Source organism: Puma concolor, chromosome C2 (genome assembly GCF_028749965.1).
Source record: "Puma concolor isolate L17-30 chromosome C2, mPumCon1.1.hap2, whole genome shotgun sequence".
In the NCBI taxonomy this organism is placed as follows: Eukaryota; Metazoa; Chordata; class Mammalia; order Carnivora; family Felidae; genus Puma; species Puma concolor.
This window is the reverse complement of record NC_141675.1, coordinates 61,190,070-61,209,749: the sequence shown is the minus strand read 5'-3', so window position 1 is coordinate 61,209,749 and position 19,680 is coordinate 61,190,070. Positions and strand designations below refer to the sequence as shown.

General features: G+C 38.8%; 1 protein-coding gene across 2 annotated transcripts in view; it reads left to right on the top strand.

The window, feature by feature from the left end:
• The window catches only part of WDR49 (WD repeat domain 49), a 153,736-nt gene that overhangs the window by 13,855 nt on the left and 120,201 nt on the right, over positions 1-19,680 (top strand). For both annotated transcript variants that reach the window (XM_025913596.2, XM_086674666.1), the window contains exon 2: positions 13,961-14,401. In XM_025913596.2, coding sequence (XP_025769381.2) covers positions 13,961-14,401 — 441 coding nt within the window. The remainder of the gene's footprint in view (positions 1-13,960; positions 14,402-19,680) is intronic.

Here is a 19,680-nt window from a genome sequence, read left to right as displayed (position 1 = left end):
TCCAACTCTTGCTTTTGGCTCAGGTTATGATCTCGCAGTTGGTGAGATCAAGCCCCTCGTTGGGCTCTGTGCACTGACAGTGCGAGGCCTGGTTGGGATTCTCTTCTGTCCCTCTCTCAGCTTCTCTCTCCTCTCCCCCACCCCAGAAAAAAATAGAAATGAAAGGGTATACTTCAAAATCTGTTAGGAGTTTTTGTTTGGAAAGTCTATATTCAAATTGGAACAAATGTCTACCGGAAGAAGGTTTTATTAAAGCCATACTTTTTACTAAAGCCAAATTAAGTTTTCAACTGAAGGGACTGACAGTTAATTATTTTAGGCTGTATGTTATATAATGAAATCAAATTTCCTAAATTCTTTATATCTCCCTAGCTATACTAAATATATGCTTGTGAATTTAGGTTGATGTGGATGTGTCTTCAACAATAATAACTTAGAGTTGTAATAAAATTATTTAATGTAAAGAAGGCCTATGTACAGATTATCTTATTGGACCTTCATACAAACCCTGAGAGATGTTATGACTGACTTGTGGGCCTACAAATATTAGGTAGTGAATTCAAGCATAATATTTAGATGTTAACTAAATTAGTATTAATTTAGATATATACATATACTTATACACATATACATGTATTTTTTTCCCCCAAATGACTCAAAGGTATGTTATTTTGCCACTGAGTACTGAATCTAATACAGATTGAGAGTTTATAGCAACCAAATCATGGTATATGGAAGCTCATTTTGAGATTGAAGGATTATTTTATCTTTCTTCCTCTGGAGTTACCTTCTGCCAAGAAGGCCAGGATAGGAACCTCTGGCTCACCTAAAGTTCATAAAGTAGCAGTTGAAATGGCTCATGACGAGGTACAGGCTACAGTGAGTCACAATGACAAGATGTTGGTCTTGTATGCATGAAATGGTCTTGGGCTCTGGAAACGGGTAGGTAAACTTTACTTTCACTGGGCTCACTTGGAACAGTTTTGTATTTGAGGAAGACCAACTGACACGGTGTATACAGTTGCTATTTCGTATTAAGCCCCAAACTAGCATCTGCTACCCCGATGGCAATGGTCACAGAAACTGAGAACTTCGCATAATCCTGTTAGTAGAGTCTCCTTCACATAATCTTCGGGCCCGCTGAGAAGTCTCTTAGAAGCTAATTAGCAACTAGCCCCTCCTGATAGATAGGATCAGTTTACTAAAATTAGTAATTATGTACACCTCCAAATCCTTACACACACACACAGACACACACACACACACACACACACACACACACACACACACACACACATATCAACAAATGAATTTAGCTAAATCCTTAGAGAAGACTCATGCTGGTGTGAAGTCCTTCTGTTCTTTAAACTATTTAGCAGGGAATTAACATTTCTTGGGTATAAATGTGTTGTACTCACATTAAATGATCCCATGTGGTCCACATAAAATATCAGCTAAGCCTGGTAACAACCCTAACAGTTAGTTATTATTATCTCTATTTATTTACTTTTTTTTTTATTTATATATGAAATTTATTGTCAAATTGGTTTCCATACAACACCCAGTGCTCATCCCGAAAGGTGCCCTCCTCAATACCCATCACCCACCCTCTCCTCCCTCCCACCCCCCATCAACCCTCAGTTTGCTCTCAGTTCTCAACAGTCTCTTATGCTTTGGCTCTCTCCCACTCTAACCTCTTTTTTTTTTTTTTTTTCCTTCCCCTCCCCCATGGGTTCCTGTTAAGTTTCTCAGGATCCACATAAGAGTGAAACCATATGGTATCTGTCTTTCTCTGTATGGCTTATTTCACTTAGCATCACACTCTCCAGTTCCATCCACGTTGCTACAAAAGGCCATATTTCATTTTTTCTCATTGCCACGTAGTATTCCATTGTGTATATAAACCACAATTTCTTTATCCATTCATCAGTTGATGGACATTTAGGCTCTTTCCATAATTTGGCTATTGTTGAGAGTGCTGCTATGAACATTGGGGTACAAGTGCCCCTATGCATCAGTACTCCTGTGTCCCTTGGATAAATTCCTAGCAGTGCTATTGCTGGGTCATAGGGTAGGTCTATTTTTAATTTTCTGAGGAACCTCCACACTGCTTTCCAGAGCGGCTGCACCAATTTGCATTCCCACCAACAGTGCAAGAGGGTTCCCGTTTCTCCACATCCTCTCCAGCATCTATAGTCTCCTGATTTGTTCATTTTGGCCACTCTGACTGGCGTGAGGGGATACCTGAGTGTGGTTTTGATTTGTATTTCCCTGATAAGGAGCGACGCTGAACATCTTTTCATGTGCCTGTTGGCCATCCGGATGTCTTCTTTAGAGAAGTGTCTATTCATGTTTTCTGCCCATTTCTTCACTGGGTTATTTGCTTTTCGGGTGTGGAGTTTGGTGAGCTCTTTATAGATTTTGGATACTAGCCCTTTGTCCGATATGTCATTTGCAAATATCTTTTCCCATTCCGTTGGTTGCCTTTTAGTTTTGTTGGTTGTTTCCTTTGCTGTGCAGAAGCATTTTATCTTCATAAGGTCCCAATAATTCACTTTTGCTTTTAATTCCCTTGCCTTTGGGGATGTGTCGAGTAAGAGATTGCTACGGCTGAGGTCAGAGAGGTCTTTTCCTGCCTTCTCCTCTAAGGTTTTGATGGTTTCCTGTCTCACATTCTGGTCCTTTATCCATTTTGAGTTTATTTTTGTGAATGGTGTGAGAAAGTGGTCTAGTTTCAACCTTCTGCATGTTGCTGTCCAGTTCTCCCAGCACCATTTGTTAAAGAGACTGTCTTTTTTCCATTGGATGTTCTTTCCTGCTTTGTCAAAGATGAGTTGGCCATACGTTTGTGGGTCTAGTTCTGGGGTTTCTATTCTATTCCATTGGTCTATGTGTCTGTTTTTGTGCCAATACCATGCTGTCTTGATGATGACAGCTTTGTAGTAGAGGCTAAAGTCTGGGATTGTGATGCCTCCTGCTTTGGTCTTCTTCTTCAAAATTCCTTTGGCTATTCGGGGCCTTTTGTGGTTCCATATGAATTTTAGGATGGCTTGTTCTAGTTTCGAGAAGAATGCTGGTGCAATTTTGATTGGGATTGCATTGAATGTGTAGATAGCTTTGGGTAGTATTGACATTTTGACAATATTTATTCTTCCAATCCATGAGCAGGGAATGTTTTTCCATTTCTTTATATCTTCTTCAATTACCTTCATAAGCTTTCTATAGTTTTCAGCATACAGATCCTTGACATCTTTGGTTAGATTTATTCCTAGGTATTTTATGCTTCTTGGTGCAATTGTGAATGGGATCAGTTTCTTTATTTGTCTTTCTGTTGCTTCATTGTTAGTGTATAAGAATGCAACTGATTTCTGTACATTGATTTTGTATCCTGCAACTTTGCTGAATTCATGTATCAGTTCTAGCAGACTTTTGGTGGAGTCTATCGAATTTTCCATGTATAATATCATGTCATCTGCAAAAAGCGAAAGCTTGACTTCATCTTTGCCAATTTTGATGCCTTTGATTTCCTGTTGTTGTCTGATTGCTGATGCTAGAACTTCCAGCACTATGTTAAACAACAGCGGTGAGAGTGGGCATCCCTGTCGTGTTCCTGATCTCAGGGAAAAAGCTCTCAGTTTTTCCCCGTTGAGGATGATGTTAGCTGTGGGCTTTTCATAAATGGCTTTTATGATCTTTAAGTATGTTCCTTCTATCCCGACTTTCTCAAGGGTTTTTATTAAGAAAGGGTGCTGGATTTTGTCAAAGGCCTTTTCTGCATCGATTGACAGGATCATATGGTTTTTCTCTTTTTTTTTGTTAATGTGATGTATCACGTTGATTGATTTGCAAATGTTGAACCAGCCCTGCATCCCAGGAATGAATCCCACTTGATCATGGTGAATAATTCTTTTTATATGCCGTTGAATTCGATTTGCTAGTATCTTATTGAGAATTTTGGCATCCATATTCATCAGGGATATTGGCCTGTAGTTCTCTTTTTTTACTGGGTCTCTGTCTGGTTTAGGAATCAAAGTAATACTGGCTTCATAGTATGAGTCTGGAAGTTTTCCTTCCCTTTCTATTTCTTGGAATAGCTTGAGAAGGATAGGTATTATCTCTGCTTTAAACATCTGGTAGAACTCCCCTGGGAAGCCATCTGGTCCTGGACTCTTATTTGTTGGGAGATTTTTGATAACCGATTCAATTTCTTCGCTGGTTATGGGTCTGTTCAAGCTTTCTATTTCCTCCTGATTGAGTTTTGGAAGAGTGTGGGTGTTCAGGAATTTGTCCATTTCTTCCAGGTTGTCCAATTTGTTGGCATATAATTTTTCATAGTATTCCCTGATAATTGTTTGTATCTCTGAGGGATTGGTTGTAATAATTCCATTTTCATTCATGATTTTATCTATTTGGGTCATCTCCCTTTTCTTTTTGAGAAGCCTGGCTAGAGGTTTGTCAATTTTGTTTATTTTTTCAAAAAACCAACTCTTGGTTTCGTTTATCTGCTCTACAGTTTTTGTAGATTCTATATTGTTTATTTCTGCTCTGATCTTTATTATTTCTCTTCTTCTGCTGGGTTTAGGCTGCCTTTGCTGTTCTGCTTCTATTTCCTTTAGGTGTGCTGTTAGATTTTGTATTTGGGATTTTTCTTGTTTCTTGAGATAGGCCTGGATTGCAACGTATTTTCCTCTCAGGACTGCCTTCGCTGCGTCCCAAAGCGTTTGGATTGTTGTATTTTCATTTTCGTTTGTTTCTTTTTTTTTTTTTTTTCAATGTTTATTTATTTTTGGGACAGAGAGAGACAGAGCATGAACGGGGGAGGGGCAGAGAGAGAGGGAGACACAGAATTGGAAACAGGCTCCAGGCTCCGAGCCATCAGCCCAGAGCCCGACGCGGGGCTCGAACTCACGGACCGCGAGATCGTGACCTGGCTGAAGTCGGATGCTTAACCGACTGCGCCACCCAGGCGCCCCTCATTTTCGTTTGTTTCCATATATTTTTTAATTTCTTCTCTAATTGCCTGGTTGACCCACTCATTCGTTAGTAGGGTGTTCTTTAACCTCCATGCTTTTGGAGGTTTTCCAGACTTTTTTCTGTGGTTGATTTCAAGCTTCATAGCATTGTGGTCTGAAAGTATGCATGGTATGATTTCAATTCTTGTAAACTTATGAAGGGCTGTTTTGTGCCCCAGTATATGATCTGTCTTGGAGAATGTTCCATGTGCACTCGAGAAGAAAGTATATTCTGTTGCTTTGGGATGCAGAGTTCTAAATATATCTGTCAAGTCCATCTGATCCAATGTCTCATTCAGGGCCCTTGTTTCTTTATTGACCGTGTGTCTAGATGATCTATCCATTTCTGTAAGTGGGGTGTTAAAGTCCCCTGCAATTACCACATTCTTATCAATAAGGTTGCTTGTGTTTATGAGTAACTGTTATATATATTTGGGTGCTCCGGTATTCGGCGCATAGACATTTATAATTGTTAGCTCTTCCTGATGGATAGACCCTGTCACTATTATATAATGTCCTTCTTCATCTCTTGTTACAGCCTTTAATTTAAAGTCTAGTTTGTGTGATATAAGTATGGCTACTCCAGCTTTCTTTTGGCTTCCAGTAGCATGATAAATAGTTCTCCATCCCCTCACTCTCAATCTAAAGGTGTCCTCAGGTCTAAAATGAGTCTCTTGTAGACAGCAAATAGATGGGTCTTGTTTTTTTATCCATTCTGATACCCTATGTCTTTTGGTTGGCGCATTTAATCCATTTACATTCAGTGTTATTATAGAAAGATATGGGTTTAGAGTCATTGTGATGTCTGTACGTTTTATGCTTGTAGTGATGTCTCTGGTACTTTGTCTCACAGGGTCCCCCTTAGGATCTCTTGTAGGGCTGGTTTAGTGGTGACAAATTCCTTCAGTTTTTGTTTGTTTGGGAAGACCTTTATCTCTCCTTCTATTCTAAATGACAGACTTGCTGGATAAAGGATTCTCGGCTGCATATTTTTTCTGTCTAGCACCCTGAAAATCTCGTGCCAATTCTTTCTGGCCTGCCAAGTTTCAAAAGAGAGATCAGTCACGAGTCTTATAGGTCTCCCTTTATATGTGAGGGCACGTTTACCCCTTGCTGCTTTCAGAATTTTCTCTTTATCCTTGTATTTTGCCAGTTTCACTATGATATGTCGTGCAGAAGATCGATTCAAGTTACGTCTGAAGGGAGTTCTCTGTGCCTCTTGGATTTCAATGCCTTTTTCCTTCCCCAGTTCAGGGAAGTTCTCAGCTATTATTTCTTCAAGTACCCCTTCAGCACCTTTCCCTCTCTCTTCCTCCTCTGGGATACCAATTATGCGTATATTATTTCTTTTTAGTGTATCACTTAGTTCTCTAATTTTCCCCTCATACTCCTGGATTTTTTTATCTCTCTTTTTCTCAGCTTCCTCTTTTTCCATAACTTTATCTTCTAGTTCACCTATTCTCTCCTCTGCCTCTTCAATCCGAGCCGTGGTGGTTTCCATTTTGTTATGCATTTCGTTTAAAGCGTTTTTCAGCTCCTCGTGACTGTTCCTTAGTCCCTTGATCTCTGTAGCAAGAGATTCTCTGCTGTTAGCTATACTGTTTTCAAGCCCAGCGATTAATTCTATGACTATTATTCTAAATTCACTTTCTATTATTTAAATCCTTTTTGATCAGCTCATTAGCTGTTGTTATTTCCTGGAGATTCTTCTGAGGGGAATTCTTCCGCTTGGTCATTTTGGATAGTCCCTGGCGTGGTGAGGACCTGCAGGGCACTTCCCCTGTGCTGTGGTGTATAACTGGAGTTGGTGGGCGGAGCCGCAGTCAGACCTGATGTCTGCCCCCAGCCCACCGCTGTGTCCACAGTCAGACTGGTGCATGCCTTCTCTTCCCCTCTCCTAGGGGCGGGATTCACTGTGGGGTGGGGTGGCCCGTCTGGGCTACTTGCACACTGCCAGGCTTGTGATGCTGGGGATCTGGCATCTTAGCTGGGGTGGGTAGGCAAGGTGCACAGGGGCAGGAGGGGCAGGCTTAGCTTGCTTCTCCTTAGGTGATCCACTTCAGGAGGGGCCCTGTGGCAGCAGGAGGGAGTCAGATCCGCTGCCGGAGGTTTGGCTCTGCAGAAGCGCAGAGTTGGGTGTTTGCGCGGAGCGAGCAAGTTCCCTGGCAGGAACTGGTTCTCTTTGGGATTTTGGCTGGGGGATGGGCGGGGGAGATGGCGCTGGCGAGCGCCTTTGTTCCCCACCAAACTGAGCTCTGTCGTCAGGGGGCTCAGCAGCTCTCCTTCCCTTTGTCCTCCAGCCTTCCCGCTTTCTGAGCAGAGCTGTTAACTTATGACCTCCCAGCCGCTAAGTCGCGCTTGCTGTCAGAACACAGTCCGTCAGGCCCCTCCGCTTTTTGCAAGCCAGACTCGGGGGCTCTGCTTGGCCGGCGAGCCGCCCCTCCGCCCCGGCTCCCTCCCGCCAGTCCGTGGAGCGCGCACCGCCTCGCCGCCCTTCCTACCCTCTTCCGTGGGCCTCTCTTCTGCACTTGTCTCCGGCGACTCCGTTCTGCTAATCCTCTGGCGGTTTTCTGGGTTATTTAGGCAGGTGTAGGTGGAATCTAAGTGATCAGCAGGACGCGCGGTGAGCCCAGCGTCCTCCTACGCCGCCATCTTCCAAAAAAATCTCCTCTATTTATTTACTTTTAAATGTTTATTTATTTGAGAGCACACGTGTGTGCATGTGTATGAGTCGGGGGGAGGGGCAGGGAGAGAGAGAGAGAGACAGAGAGGGAGAGAGAATCTCAAGCAGGCTCCACTCTGTCAGCACAGAGCCAGACACAGGCCTCATTCCCACACACCCATAAGATCATGACCTGAGCTGAAATCAAGAGTCAGTCACTCAAACGACTGAGCCACCCAGGCACCCCTTATTGTCCCTATTTAGAGGTACAGTAACTGAAGCTAAGGCTTAGACCTCCAGTTGCACACCTACACTCTCCCTACCACAGTGTGCGATGAGTATAATATAATGGAATGAGTGAAATAATTCTAGTACCAGAAGATAAGTGGGAGCCACTGATAAAATGAGAATTAACTGTGAGGTTGAAGTTAATGCATATGTGCCTTTAAGTTTATATAAAAGATCACATACTTTCTTGTACATTTAATTTATTAAAGCTGGCATATAATAGAATTAATAAACATAAACCACATACTGATCAAGGCATAATGCTTCTTGAAACAAGTTGGGAATTTTTAATAGCAAATTCGTTTTTTTCTTTTTTGTAATTTAAAAAATTTTAATGTTTATTTTTTTATTTTTGAGAGAGAGAGAGAGAGAGACAGAGCACAAGTGGGAGAGGGACAAAGAGAGAGGAGACACAGAATCCAAAGCAGGCTCCAGGCTCTGAACTGTCAGCACAGAGCCCAACGTGGGGCTTGAACCCATGAACTGTGAGATTATGACCTGAGCCAAAGTCAGACACTTAACAGACTGAGACACCCAGGTGCCCCAATAAAAGCAAATTCCTAAATTTTAACCAAAGGTATGGCAAAAACTGGTTTTATTTTCAAACTTAAATCACTAAACAATCAATAATAGAGCTTCAGGTATATTATATAGTTGCTCTTTTCATAAATTGGGAGTATTCCTCAAATCTCCCAGTGCAGAGTGACATTATCAATGTGTAGAAAATTATAAAGGTTATTGTGTATGTTACTTTGGGGAAGAAAGTTTGTCGTCTTGTTTATGGTCTAGTTGTAATTCCATATTTTAGAATATAAAAAAGACTCATTTTGGTATTTATCAATCAAAACAGTTTCCTGTTCTTAGAAATAAAAAAAATCACCAACTCATAGGAAGAAAATACTCCGAGATTCAGCTTTAAAATGTTTTAAACATAACATAATAGAATAACATAAATATGCAGCCGATTGATGTCATTATAGAACAGTTTAAAATAAAACTTTTGGGGCACCTGGGTGGCGCAGTCGGTTAAGTGTCCGACTTCAGCCAGGTCAAGATCTCGCGGTACGGGAGTTCGAGCCCCGCGTCGGGCTCTGGGCTGATGGCTCAGAGCCTGGAACCTGTTTCCGATTCTGTGTCTCCCTCTCTCTCTGCCCCTCCCCCGTTCATGCTCTGTCTCTCTCTGTCCCAAAAATAAATAAACGTTGAAAAAAAAATTTTTTTTTTAAATAAAACTTTTGATCAACATTGACTTAGCTTTCAGAAACAGTTTGCAGTCTTGGCTCAAAAGGAGTGGTTTTAGGATCAGATTTCTTTCTCCACACTTAAAATCTGGGTCACTGAAAATTTTCCATCTCTCTAAATGTTTGGGGCTAAAAATAATTTAACAAAGAAAAGAATGATGGACTTCTGAGTAGTTCAAAGGGATGTATACCAATTATTTCTCAGAAAGTTAATTTAATTAAGTTAAAAGCCTAGACCAAAGTCTATTAAACACTTGACTACTTAGTTTTTGCTCACATGATACCTCACTTGATTCTTTTTTTTAAGATGTTATATTTTTAGAGTAGTTTTAGGCTAACAACAAAATTAAGGGGAGGGTACAGAGATTACCTATATACTCCCTACCCTGAAACATGCATAGCCTCCCCCATTATCAACATCCCCAACCAGAGTGGTACATTTGTAACAGTTGATGAACCTACACTGACCTATCATAATCATCCAAAGTCCACAGTTTACATTAGGATTCACTCTCGGTGTTGTATATTCTGTGGGGTTTGGACAAATGCATAATGATGTATATCCACCTTTATGGTATCATTCAGAGTAGTTTCACTGCCCTGAAAATCCTCTATGTTCTGCCGACTCTTCCCTCCCCCACTCCTCCAACCCCTGGCAACCGCTGATTTTTTTACTGTCTCTACAGTTTTGTTTTTTCCAGAATTTGATGGATTTGGAATCATACAATATGTAACCTTTTTCAGAGTGGCTTTTCTCATTTAGTACTATGCATTTCCAGGTCTTTTCATGACATGATAGCTTGTCTCTTTTTAGCGCTGAATAATATTCTATTCTCCAGACATGCCTCAGTTTATTTATCCATTCACCCATTGAAGGACATCAACTGGGTTGCTTCCAAATATTGGCAATTATGAATAAAGCTACTATAAACATCTGTGCAGTTTTTTGTGTGGACATAATTTTCAGTTCATTTGGGTTAAGACCAAGGAGTGTGATTGCTGGATCATATAATAAGAATGTGTTCAGCTTGGTAAGAAACCACCAAACTGTCTTCCAAAGTGTCTGTCTGATGTTACATTCCCATCAGAAATGTATGAGAGTTCCTGTTCTAGATCCTTGCCAGCATTTGCTGCTTCAGTGTTCCAGATTTTGGCCATTCAAATAGGGTGTGTACTGATACCTTGCTGTTTTAATTTTCATTTCCCTGATGACATATGATGTTCTTTTCATATGCTTATTTGCCGTCTGTATCTGTATATCTTCTTTTGTGAAGAATTCAGTAAGGTTTTTGGCCCATTTTTAAGTTGGGTTGTTTTCTTATTGTTAAATTTTAAGAATTTTTAAGACATATTTTGCATGAGTTCTCTATCAGATATATCTTTTGAAAATATTTTCTCCAAGTCTATGGCTTTTCTTCTCATTCTTTTCACATTGTATTTCACAGAGCAGAAGTTTTTAATTTTAATGAAGTCTATGAATTCTTTCTTTCATGGATTATGCCTTTGGTGTTGCATCTAAAAAGTCATCTCCAAACTGAAGGTCATATAACTTTATTTCTATGTTATCTTCTAGAGTTTTATAGTTTTGTGTCTTACATTTAGGTCTGCAATCCATTTTGAGTTAATTTTTCTGAAGGGTGTAAGGTCTGTGTCTAGATTCATTTTTAATCATATGGATGTCTGGTTATTCCAGCACCACTTGTTATAAGTATTATCTTTTCTCTATTGTATTGCCTTGGACCTTTTTCAAAGATCTATTGACTATATTTATATGGGTCTATTTCTGAGCTCTCTGTTCCATTGATCTTTTTATCTGTTCTTATGCCAGTAACGCACTATTTTGGTACTTACTGTAGCTTTATAGTAAGTTTTGAAGTCAGGTAGAGTTAGTCTTCCAACTTTGTTCTTGTCCTTTAATATTGTGTTAGCTCATCTGGGTATTTGGCTTCTCCATATAAACTTTAGAATCAGGTGGTTGATATCCACAAAATAATTTGCTGGGATTTTGATTGGAATTGCAAAGAATCTATAGATTATTTTTGGAATAATTGAGATCATAACAATATTGAATCTTCCTATCTTGGATCTTGGAATATCTCCATTTATTTATTTCTTCTTGATTTCATTGATTGGAGATTTGTAGTTTACCTTGTTTAGGTCTTATACATATTTTGTTAGATTTATATTCATTTCATTTTTCTGGTTACTGATATAAATGGTATTGTGTTTTTAATTTCAAATTCCACTTATTTGTTGTTGGTATATAGCAAAGCAATTGACTTTTATATATTTTCCTTGTATCCTGCAGTCTTGCTGTAATGGCTTATTAGTTCCAGGAGTTTATTTGTTGGTTCTTTCAGGTTTTCTACATAGATGATTATGTCATCTGTGAACAAAGATAATTTTATTGATTCTTTTCTAATCTTTAAACCTTTTATTTCCTTTTCTTGTCTTATTGCCTTAGCTAGAATTTTCATTATGATGTTAAAAAGCAATTGTGTGGGGCGCCTGGATGGCGCAGTCGGTTAAGCGTCCGACTTCAGCCAGGTCACGATCTCGCGGTCCGTGAGTTCGAGCCCCGCGTCAGGCTCTGGGCTGATGGCTCGGAGCCTGGAGCCTGTTTCCGATTCTGTGTCTCCCTCTCTCTCTGCCCCTCCCCCCGTTCATGCTCTGTCTCTCTCTGTCCCCAAAAAAATAAATAAACGTTGAAAAAAAAATTAAAAAAAAAAAAAAGCAATTGTGAGATATCTTGTACCAGATCTTAGTAGGAAGGCTTCCAGTTTCTCACCATTGAGTGTGATGTCAGATGTCCATTTTTTTTTTTTTTTGCAGATATTCTTTAGGAAGTTGAGGAAGTTCCCCTCTATTCTTTGTTTACCAAGAGTTTTTATCATGAATGGCCATTGAATTTTGTCAAATGCTTTTTCTACATGTATTGATATATCAATTAATTTTAAAAACAATTTTATTGTAACTGATATTGCCATATCCACTTTACAGATGGGGAGAGTAAGCCTCAGCACTGAAGTAACTTTCCAGCAGTTCCTACAATTACTGGTGGAATTAGGGTTAAATCTGCAATTACCTGACTTGCTCTGCAATATGCTTCCTCCCAGAGCTTACTATCAATCCTGACTCTTTGACTCTAAGGTAGTAGGAAAAGTAGATTTCTCATCATGAATCTCACCAAACTAAACAACCTATTAAATAGTAAAATATATACTTATTTGAAATATTATTACTTCAAATAATAATAATAATAATAATAATAATAATAATAATATAGTATGATTCTCTTTATTCACAGATTTTGTATTTGTGAGTTTGCCTACTTACTAAAATTTATTTGTAACCCCAAAAATGAATCCTGAAAACACTTTCATGGTCATTCACAGACATGTACAGAGTGGCAAAAGGTTTCTGCCTCCAATGTTCATATTCCAGGATGAGGTCAAACAACATAACACTCTACCTTTTTATTCTAGCACTCACACTGCAAACAAGCGTCCTACTTGAGGTCTACTAATACCAAGTTCATTTTGCATTTTTTTGTTTTTGTTGGTTATTTCACTGTTTAAAAAGGTTCTGATTAGTGTTCCTAAGTACAAGAAGGCTATGATGTGGGGTCACCTGGGTGGCTCAGTCTGTTAAGCATCTGACTTTGGCTCAGGTCGTAATCTTGCAGTTTGTGGGTTTGAGCCCCGTGTCGGGCTCTGTGCAGAGAGCTGAGCCTGGAGCCTGCTTTGGATTCTATGTCTCCCTCTCTCTCTCTCTCTCTCTCTACCCCTCTCAGCTCATGTTCTCTCTCTCAAAAATAAACATTAAGAAGGCTGTGATGTGCCTTATGGAGAAAATACAGGTGTTAGATAAACTTTGTTCTATTGGTCATGAATTAAATATTAATAAGTTAACTTAATATGCTAAGTTAAGTGTCTTCCAACAGAAACACACAAAACAAATTATGAATTGATCAAGTGATGAAAATATTGTGACCAAAGGGTCATAGAAACATAACTCTGTATTTCGTCTCTGAACTATGGTTCAGTAGCTGCTAATTTAGTATTTGCAAAGACTTTATAGAGCATAAGTGCCACTCATCACAAAAATCAAACATATGTGCTTTTACTGTAATGGTGTACTTGTAATTTCACTGTAATGGTGTATTTACCAAAGTGGACTGCTTGCTTATGGATTAAAGTTTCACTGTGGTATAATTTCACTGGCTGTGCTAAACTCTGTTCATCTATCTTCTGTCAACCACTATACTAGTTTCCTACTGATGTTATAACAAATTAGCACAAACGTAGTGGCTCAAGCCACTCCTCTTACTTTGGAGGTCAGAAGTCCAAAGTGGGTTCGACAGGGCTAAAATCAGGATGTGTCAGAATTGTCTTCCTTCTGGAGTCTCTAATGGAAACTCTGTTTCACCTTTTCCTGCTGCTGGAGGTGCTTGCCTTCCTTGGAACATAGCCCCACGTTACTCTGACTGCTGCTTCCATCATGATATCAAATCATTGACTCTCCTGCCTCCCTTTTCCAGTTATAAGGACATTGGTTATTGAGAATGTCAGCTTGTAGCCCTGTCAGTTATTTGCTCCCCAGCCCAAATTAACTTAAGTATAGTTATAAAGTAAAAGACAATTTTTTTTTAAGCTGGGAAGACTTGCTGATTAGGTCCACATTTGGGTGTGGTGTGGTACAATGCCCTAGTACTTATGATGCTTTCACTATCATCTTGTTTTCATTCCTATTTCTAGCCCTCAGAACCATGTCAAACTATTTGCATGTCCAGAGAAGAGTTTATGCAAAGAATGACAGAGATTGTTGGTTGGGGCACAAAGGAAGAATATGGGGAGTTCTTTGACAAAGTGGATGTGGCCCAAGATGGCTTCATTAACTGGGACAAGCTGACTTCATTTATGCTGTTAGCACTTCACGAGAACGATGAACGAGCAAAGGCAACTGTGGTTCCCCAGTGGAAAGACCTTGAACTCCTTCCAACGAAACACAAGGACATCATTCAAAAAGTAATTTTCTTAAAAAGTTCAAGTCGTTATCTGACCATCAGTAAAGAAGGTTTATTAGGAATCTGGGGAGAGAATTTAAAGCTCCAAGAAACATTTCCCATCACTTCAGATGCCACCAAGCTTAAACACCTGTGGGTGACAAGTATGGTTTCTCTGGAAAATATAAACAAGGTACCAAGTCTTTATAAATAAATTATTGCCTGTAAAAGGGGGAAAATGATAGGATGGGGCTCCTGATCAATATCAAGTATAACACCAGCAGGGACTGAGAGCTTCAGTCCCACTTTGTGCCTCTCATCTGATCTGGAGGGAATGCGAGTAGAGCCAGTGAGCTTCTCAATTTCCCAAACTGTTTTCTTCAGCTCCTTTAAAGGACACAGCTGACAGTGACTCAGATTCTTGGCTCTGTCCCAAATGTGGCCATGCTGCATTACTGGCTGGTAAGACGTTTCTGACTCCACAGTTTATGGTAAAATCATGGGTCTATATGAGGCGCTGAGAGGTTATTACAATGCATGGCACAACTCAGTGCGATCACAGGGAACTGCTTATCTGATTTTAACCACTGTTCAATTTCTTAATTCTGATGGGTAGGGCCCACTCAGTACAAATATCCTTACGCAACAGCCTATGAGCAAGATAATGTATTGAAAGGAAAATCAGTGTGTGAGGGAAGGATGAAGATAACTTAAAGAATCCATATTCTTAGTATTTTATATTAAGCAGATGATAAACTTCACTGTGAAAATTAAAAAAAAATCTTTTAACATTTATTCAGTTTTGAGAGAGAGAGACAGAGCATGAGCAGGGGAGGGGCAGAGAGAGAGGAAGACACAGTATCTGAAGCAGGCTCCAGGCTCTGAGCTGTCAGCACAGAGCCCGACGCAAGGCATGAACCCATGGACTGTGAAATCATGACCTGAGCTGAAGTTGGATGCTTAACCAACTGAGCTACCCAGGTGCCTCTACTATGAAAACTTTTAAATGCACATACAAGCAGAGATAACAGTATTTTTTTTTAATTTGTTTTATTTTTTATTTTTTTAAATTTACCTCCAAATTAGTTACCATATAGTGCAACAATGATTTCAGGAGTAGATGCCTTAGTGCCCCTTACTCATTTATCCCATTCCTCCTCCCACAACCCCTCCCGTAACCCTCAGTTTGTTCTCCATATTTATGAGTCTCTTCTGTTTTGTCCCCCCTCCCTGTTTTTGTGTTATTTTTGTTTCCCTTCCCTTAAGTTCATCTGTTTTGTCTCTTAAAGTCCTCATATGAGTGAAGTCATATGATTTTTCTCTTTCTCTGACTAATTTCACTTAGCATAATACCCTCCAGTTCCATCCACGTAGTTGCAAATGGCAAGATTTCATTCTTTTTGATTGCCGAGTAATACTCCATTGTGTGTGTGTGTGTATATACCACATCTTTATCCAGTCATCCACCAATGGACATTTGGGCTCTTTTCCATAGTTTGGCTATTGTTGATAGTGCTGCTATAAACATGGGGGTGCATGTGTCCCTTTGAAACAGTGTACCTGTATCCCTTGGATAAATGCCTAGTAGTGCAATTGCTGGGTCGTAGGTAGTTCTATTTTTAGTTTTTTTGAGGAACCTCCATACTGTTTACCAGAGTGGCTGCACCAGCTTGCATTCCCAGAGATAACAGTATTAAGAACCAATATCTACCCTTGGCCATTTCCAATTCACAGCCAGTCCAGTTAGATCTATATCTCCCCTCTTTGAAATCCAAAACATGCAATTGTTTAATCTGTAAATATTTCATAAAAAATCTCCTTTTTTTTAGCATAACCATGATACCACGATCACATTTAATAACAATTACATAATTCCTTATTCTCAAATATCCAGTCAAATACACATTTTCTTTTCTTGTAATTTTTTAATAGCTTGTTAATTCCTCATTTGATAGTTTATTTGAATCACAATCTGAATAAGATCCAAACCATTGTGAATTGTTGATATGTCTCTTTTGATCTATGTGTTTTTCTCCACCCCTTCTTTATTATTGCATTGTTTTGTTATTGCTATTCTGTTTTTGTAAGAGAAACTGGTGTTTGTTCTTTAAAGTGTCTCAGTCTGGATTTTGCAGACTGTGTTTAGAGGGGGTTGTTTTACATGTCTCCTTGTTCCCCATATTTCCAGTAAATTGGTAGTCAAATCTAAAGCCTTGATCGGTTTCAAGATGGTTTGTTCTGGAATTGGTGTTCCTCAATCAGGAGGCACAAAATGCCTGTTCTCTCTCTTCTTGGGATGTTGACAGTTATTGCTGATTATTCCTTGATCTATCAATTTATTAGGGGTTGCAAGAGGATGACATTCTAATTCCATCATTTCTACTTTCTTCAACGTTTATTTTATTTTTGGGACAGAGAGAGACAGAGCATGAACGGGGGAGGGGCAGAGAGAGAGGGAGACACAGAATCGGAAACAGGCTCCAGGCTCTGAGCCATCAGCCCAGAGCCTGACGCGGGGCTCAAACTCACGCACCGCGAGATCGTGACCTGGCTGAAGTCGGACGCTTAACCGACTGCGCCACCCAGGCGCCCCTCTACTTTCTTTATAAGCTGGAATACCTCTATAAAAAGAAATTCCACCTGTCAAGTATTTAGTTATAATGTAGTACAAATCATAGAACAAAGGCAGGATGAATGGCTAATTCTTTACTTCTATTTGCCAGTATTCAAAATCCTCTAAAGACGAAAAATGAGCAAAACTATCATTATTGTTATCAATATCATCACAAACTCATGACTTTAAGCAATTTTATTTGCTTCAGTCCACCGAGTTGCTAACTCATCCTTAAAATTGTACCATCTTTATACACTGGAATGAATACAAGTCAGCTTCTGAGTCTTTTTTGCTATAACTGTGTTAGTCTTTGAAAGCTTCTTTGTTTTCTGGTGTGACAAGCTGTTCCAGGATCATCTTGCATATTTATTATGCAGAGCCAGAATCCTCCATGTTTCCAAAAACCCAGGGTTTTTGTAAGTGGGAAATGGTAGGCTCTACTGCCTTGAACGTAAAGAATCATCATCATCATTAACTTCCAACGTGATGCATCCTGCTCTATTAATCTTCTCGAGATCACCATGAAGTGGACATTGCTCCTACTTTAAGGATGAGAGACTAGGCAAGGAGAGGTTGTGGAATTTGCCCCAGGTCACACAGAATGCATGTTGTAAGATTTGTATACAGAGGCAGCTTGATTTCAGAACCTGTGTTTCAGAGTCTTTGCTGCCTCTAGAGTGGTAGCTGGACGTCATCACATCCAGTCTCTTCTTGCTAAGGATCTGGTGTTAATGTTAACTATATGGGTTACAAGATGGTTCAGGCCCAGATTTTCTTTTATATCTGTGTGCAGCATTCTGTTATTATCATGCAATGTTTATGTTGTTATGTTGTGTAATGATTATGTTGCATTGTTTCTTCTTTCCAGGACTGATAACTAAATCTTAGCCTTTCCTTTGCACTTTTGCAACATAGAAGTTTAGAGGGTTGCTTTTTTCTTCTTTCCTCAAAGAGCTTTATTGAGATGTAATTATACAAAATGCACCGCACATACTAAAAATACCCAAGTTGACAGATTTTAATACATTTGTCTACTGCGAAAAATCAACAGTACAATGAAGATGATGAACACAATCATCACGCTCAAAAATGTCCTTGTGCCCTTTTGTAATCTGTCCAACCTCTCCCATCTCCCCTTGTCAGGTAGCCACTGATATGCTGTCACCATACAATAGTTAGCATTTTCTAGATTTGTATATAATTTACATCATATAGTGTATACTTGTTTTGGTCTGACTTCTTTAACTTGGCATGTCATTGGATATATCAGTTTATCTTTTTATTGTTGTATAATATTCCACTATGTGGATATAACATATCCTTACCAACATTTGGTATGATCAGGGTTTTCTTACCCACTTAATTTTGGCCATTTTAATAGGTTTGTATTTGGTCTTATTGTGGTTTTAATTCACATTTTCCTAATGACTAATAATATCGAGCTTATTTTCATATACTGATTTGCTACCTGTATATCCTCCTTGGTAAAATGTCTGTTCAAATCTTTTGCCCATTTTGTTGTTGGTTTTATTTCACTGAGTTTTGAGAGTTCTTTATATATTCTGGACATATACATTTATCAGATGGATGATTTACAAATACTGTCTTACAGCACATGTTTTGTCTTTGTATTTTCCTAACACTGCTTTTGGTAGTATCATTTTCAGATTGTTCATTACTAGGGTATAGAAAAAAATAGATTTTTAAAAATGATCTTATATCCTGCAACTACACTGAACTCATTTACTGGTTTTGATCATTTTTTGTTGCTGTTATTCTTTAGGATTTTCTGTGTTTACGATTATGTCATCTACTAACAAAGATAGTCTAACTTCTTCCTTTCCAAACTGGATGCTTTTATTTCTTTTTCTTGCCTAATTTCCCTTTCTGGAAATTGCAGTGTGGTATTGAATAGTAGTGGTGAGAGTGAACATCCTCATCATGTTCCTGATCTTAGGGAGAATACATTCAGTTTTCCACCATTAAGTATGATATCAGTTGTGGGTTCTTTGTATCAAGTTGAAGACGTTTTCTTCTAGTCCTGGTTTGTTGAGCATTTTTATCATGAAAGTGTGTTAGAATTGGTCAAATGCTTTTTTTGGATATATTGAGAGAATCATATAGATTTTGTCCTTTATTTTATTAATAGAGTGTGTTACGTTGATTGATATTTATATGTTAAAGTAGGCTTGCTTTCTGGTATAAATATCAGTTAGTCATGGTATGTAATGGTTTTTATATGTTGTTGGATTCTCTTTGCTATTGTTTAGTTGACAATTTTTGCATCTATATTCATTAGGGTTCTTGATATGTAGTTTTCTTGTATGTTTTTGTGTAGTTTGGTGTTAAGATGGTATTGGCTTCATAAAATGATTTTGGAAAAGTTGCCTCCACTTTATTTATTTATTTATTTTTTGTTTTTTGAAGAGTTTGAGAAACATTGTTGTTAATTCTTTAAATGTTTGGTCGCATTTATTAGTGAAGCCATCTGGGCCTGGGATTTTCTTTGTGACAATGTTTTTGATTACAATTCAATTTTGTTGTTTTACTGATATGTTTGCTGAGATTTTCTATTTGGTCTTGAGTTAGTTTAGGTACTATTTTTGTTTTCAGAAATTTGGAATTTCATCTAGGTCGTCTACTTTGTTGACATGCCATTGTTTATGATATTCTCTTATAATCTTTTATTTTTATCAGGTCGATAGCAGAATACACTTTTATTTCTGACTTCAGTAATGTGTATTTTCACTCTTTTTTATCTTGGGTTAGTTTAGCTGAAGTTTGGTCAATTTTATCGACAAATGTATTGACACTTTAAAAAATAGTTTTGGGATTTTATCTAACTTGTGAAGGCTACT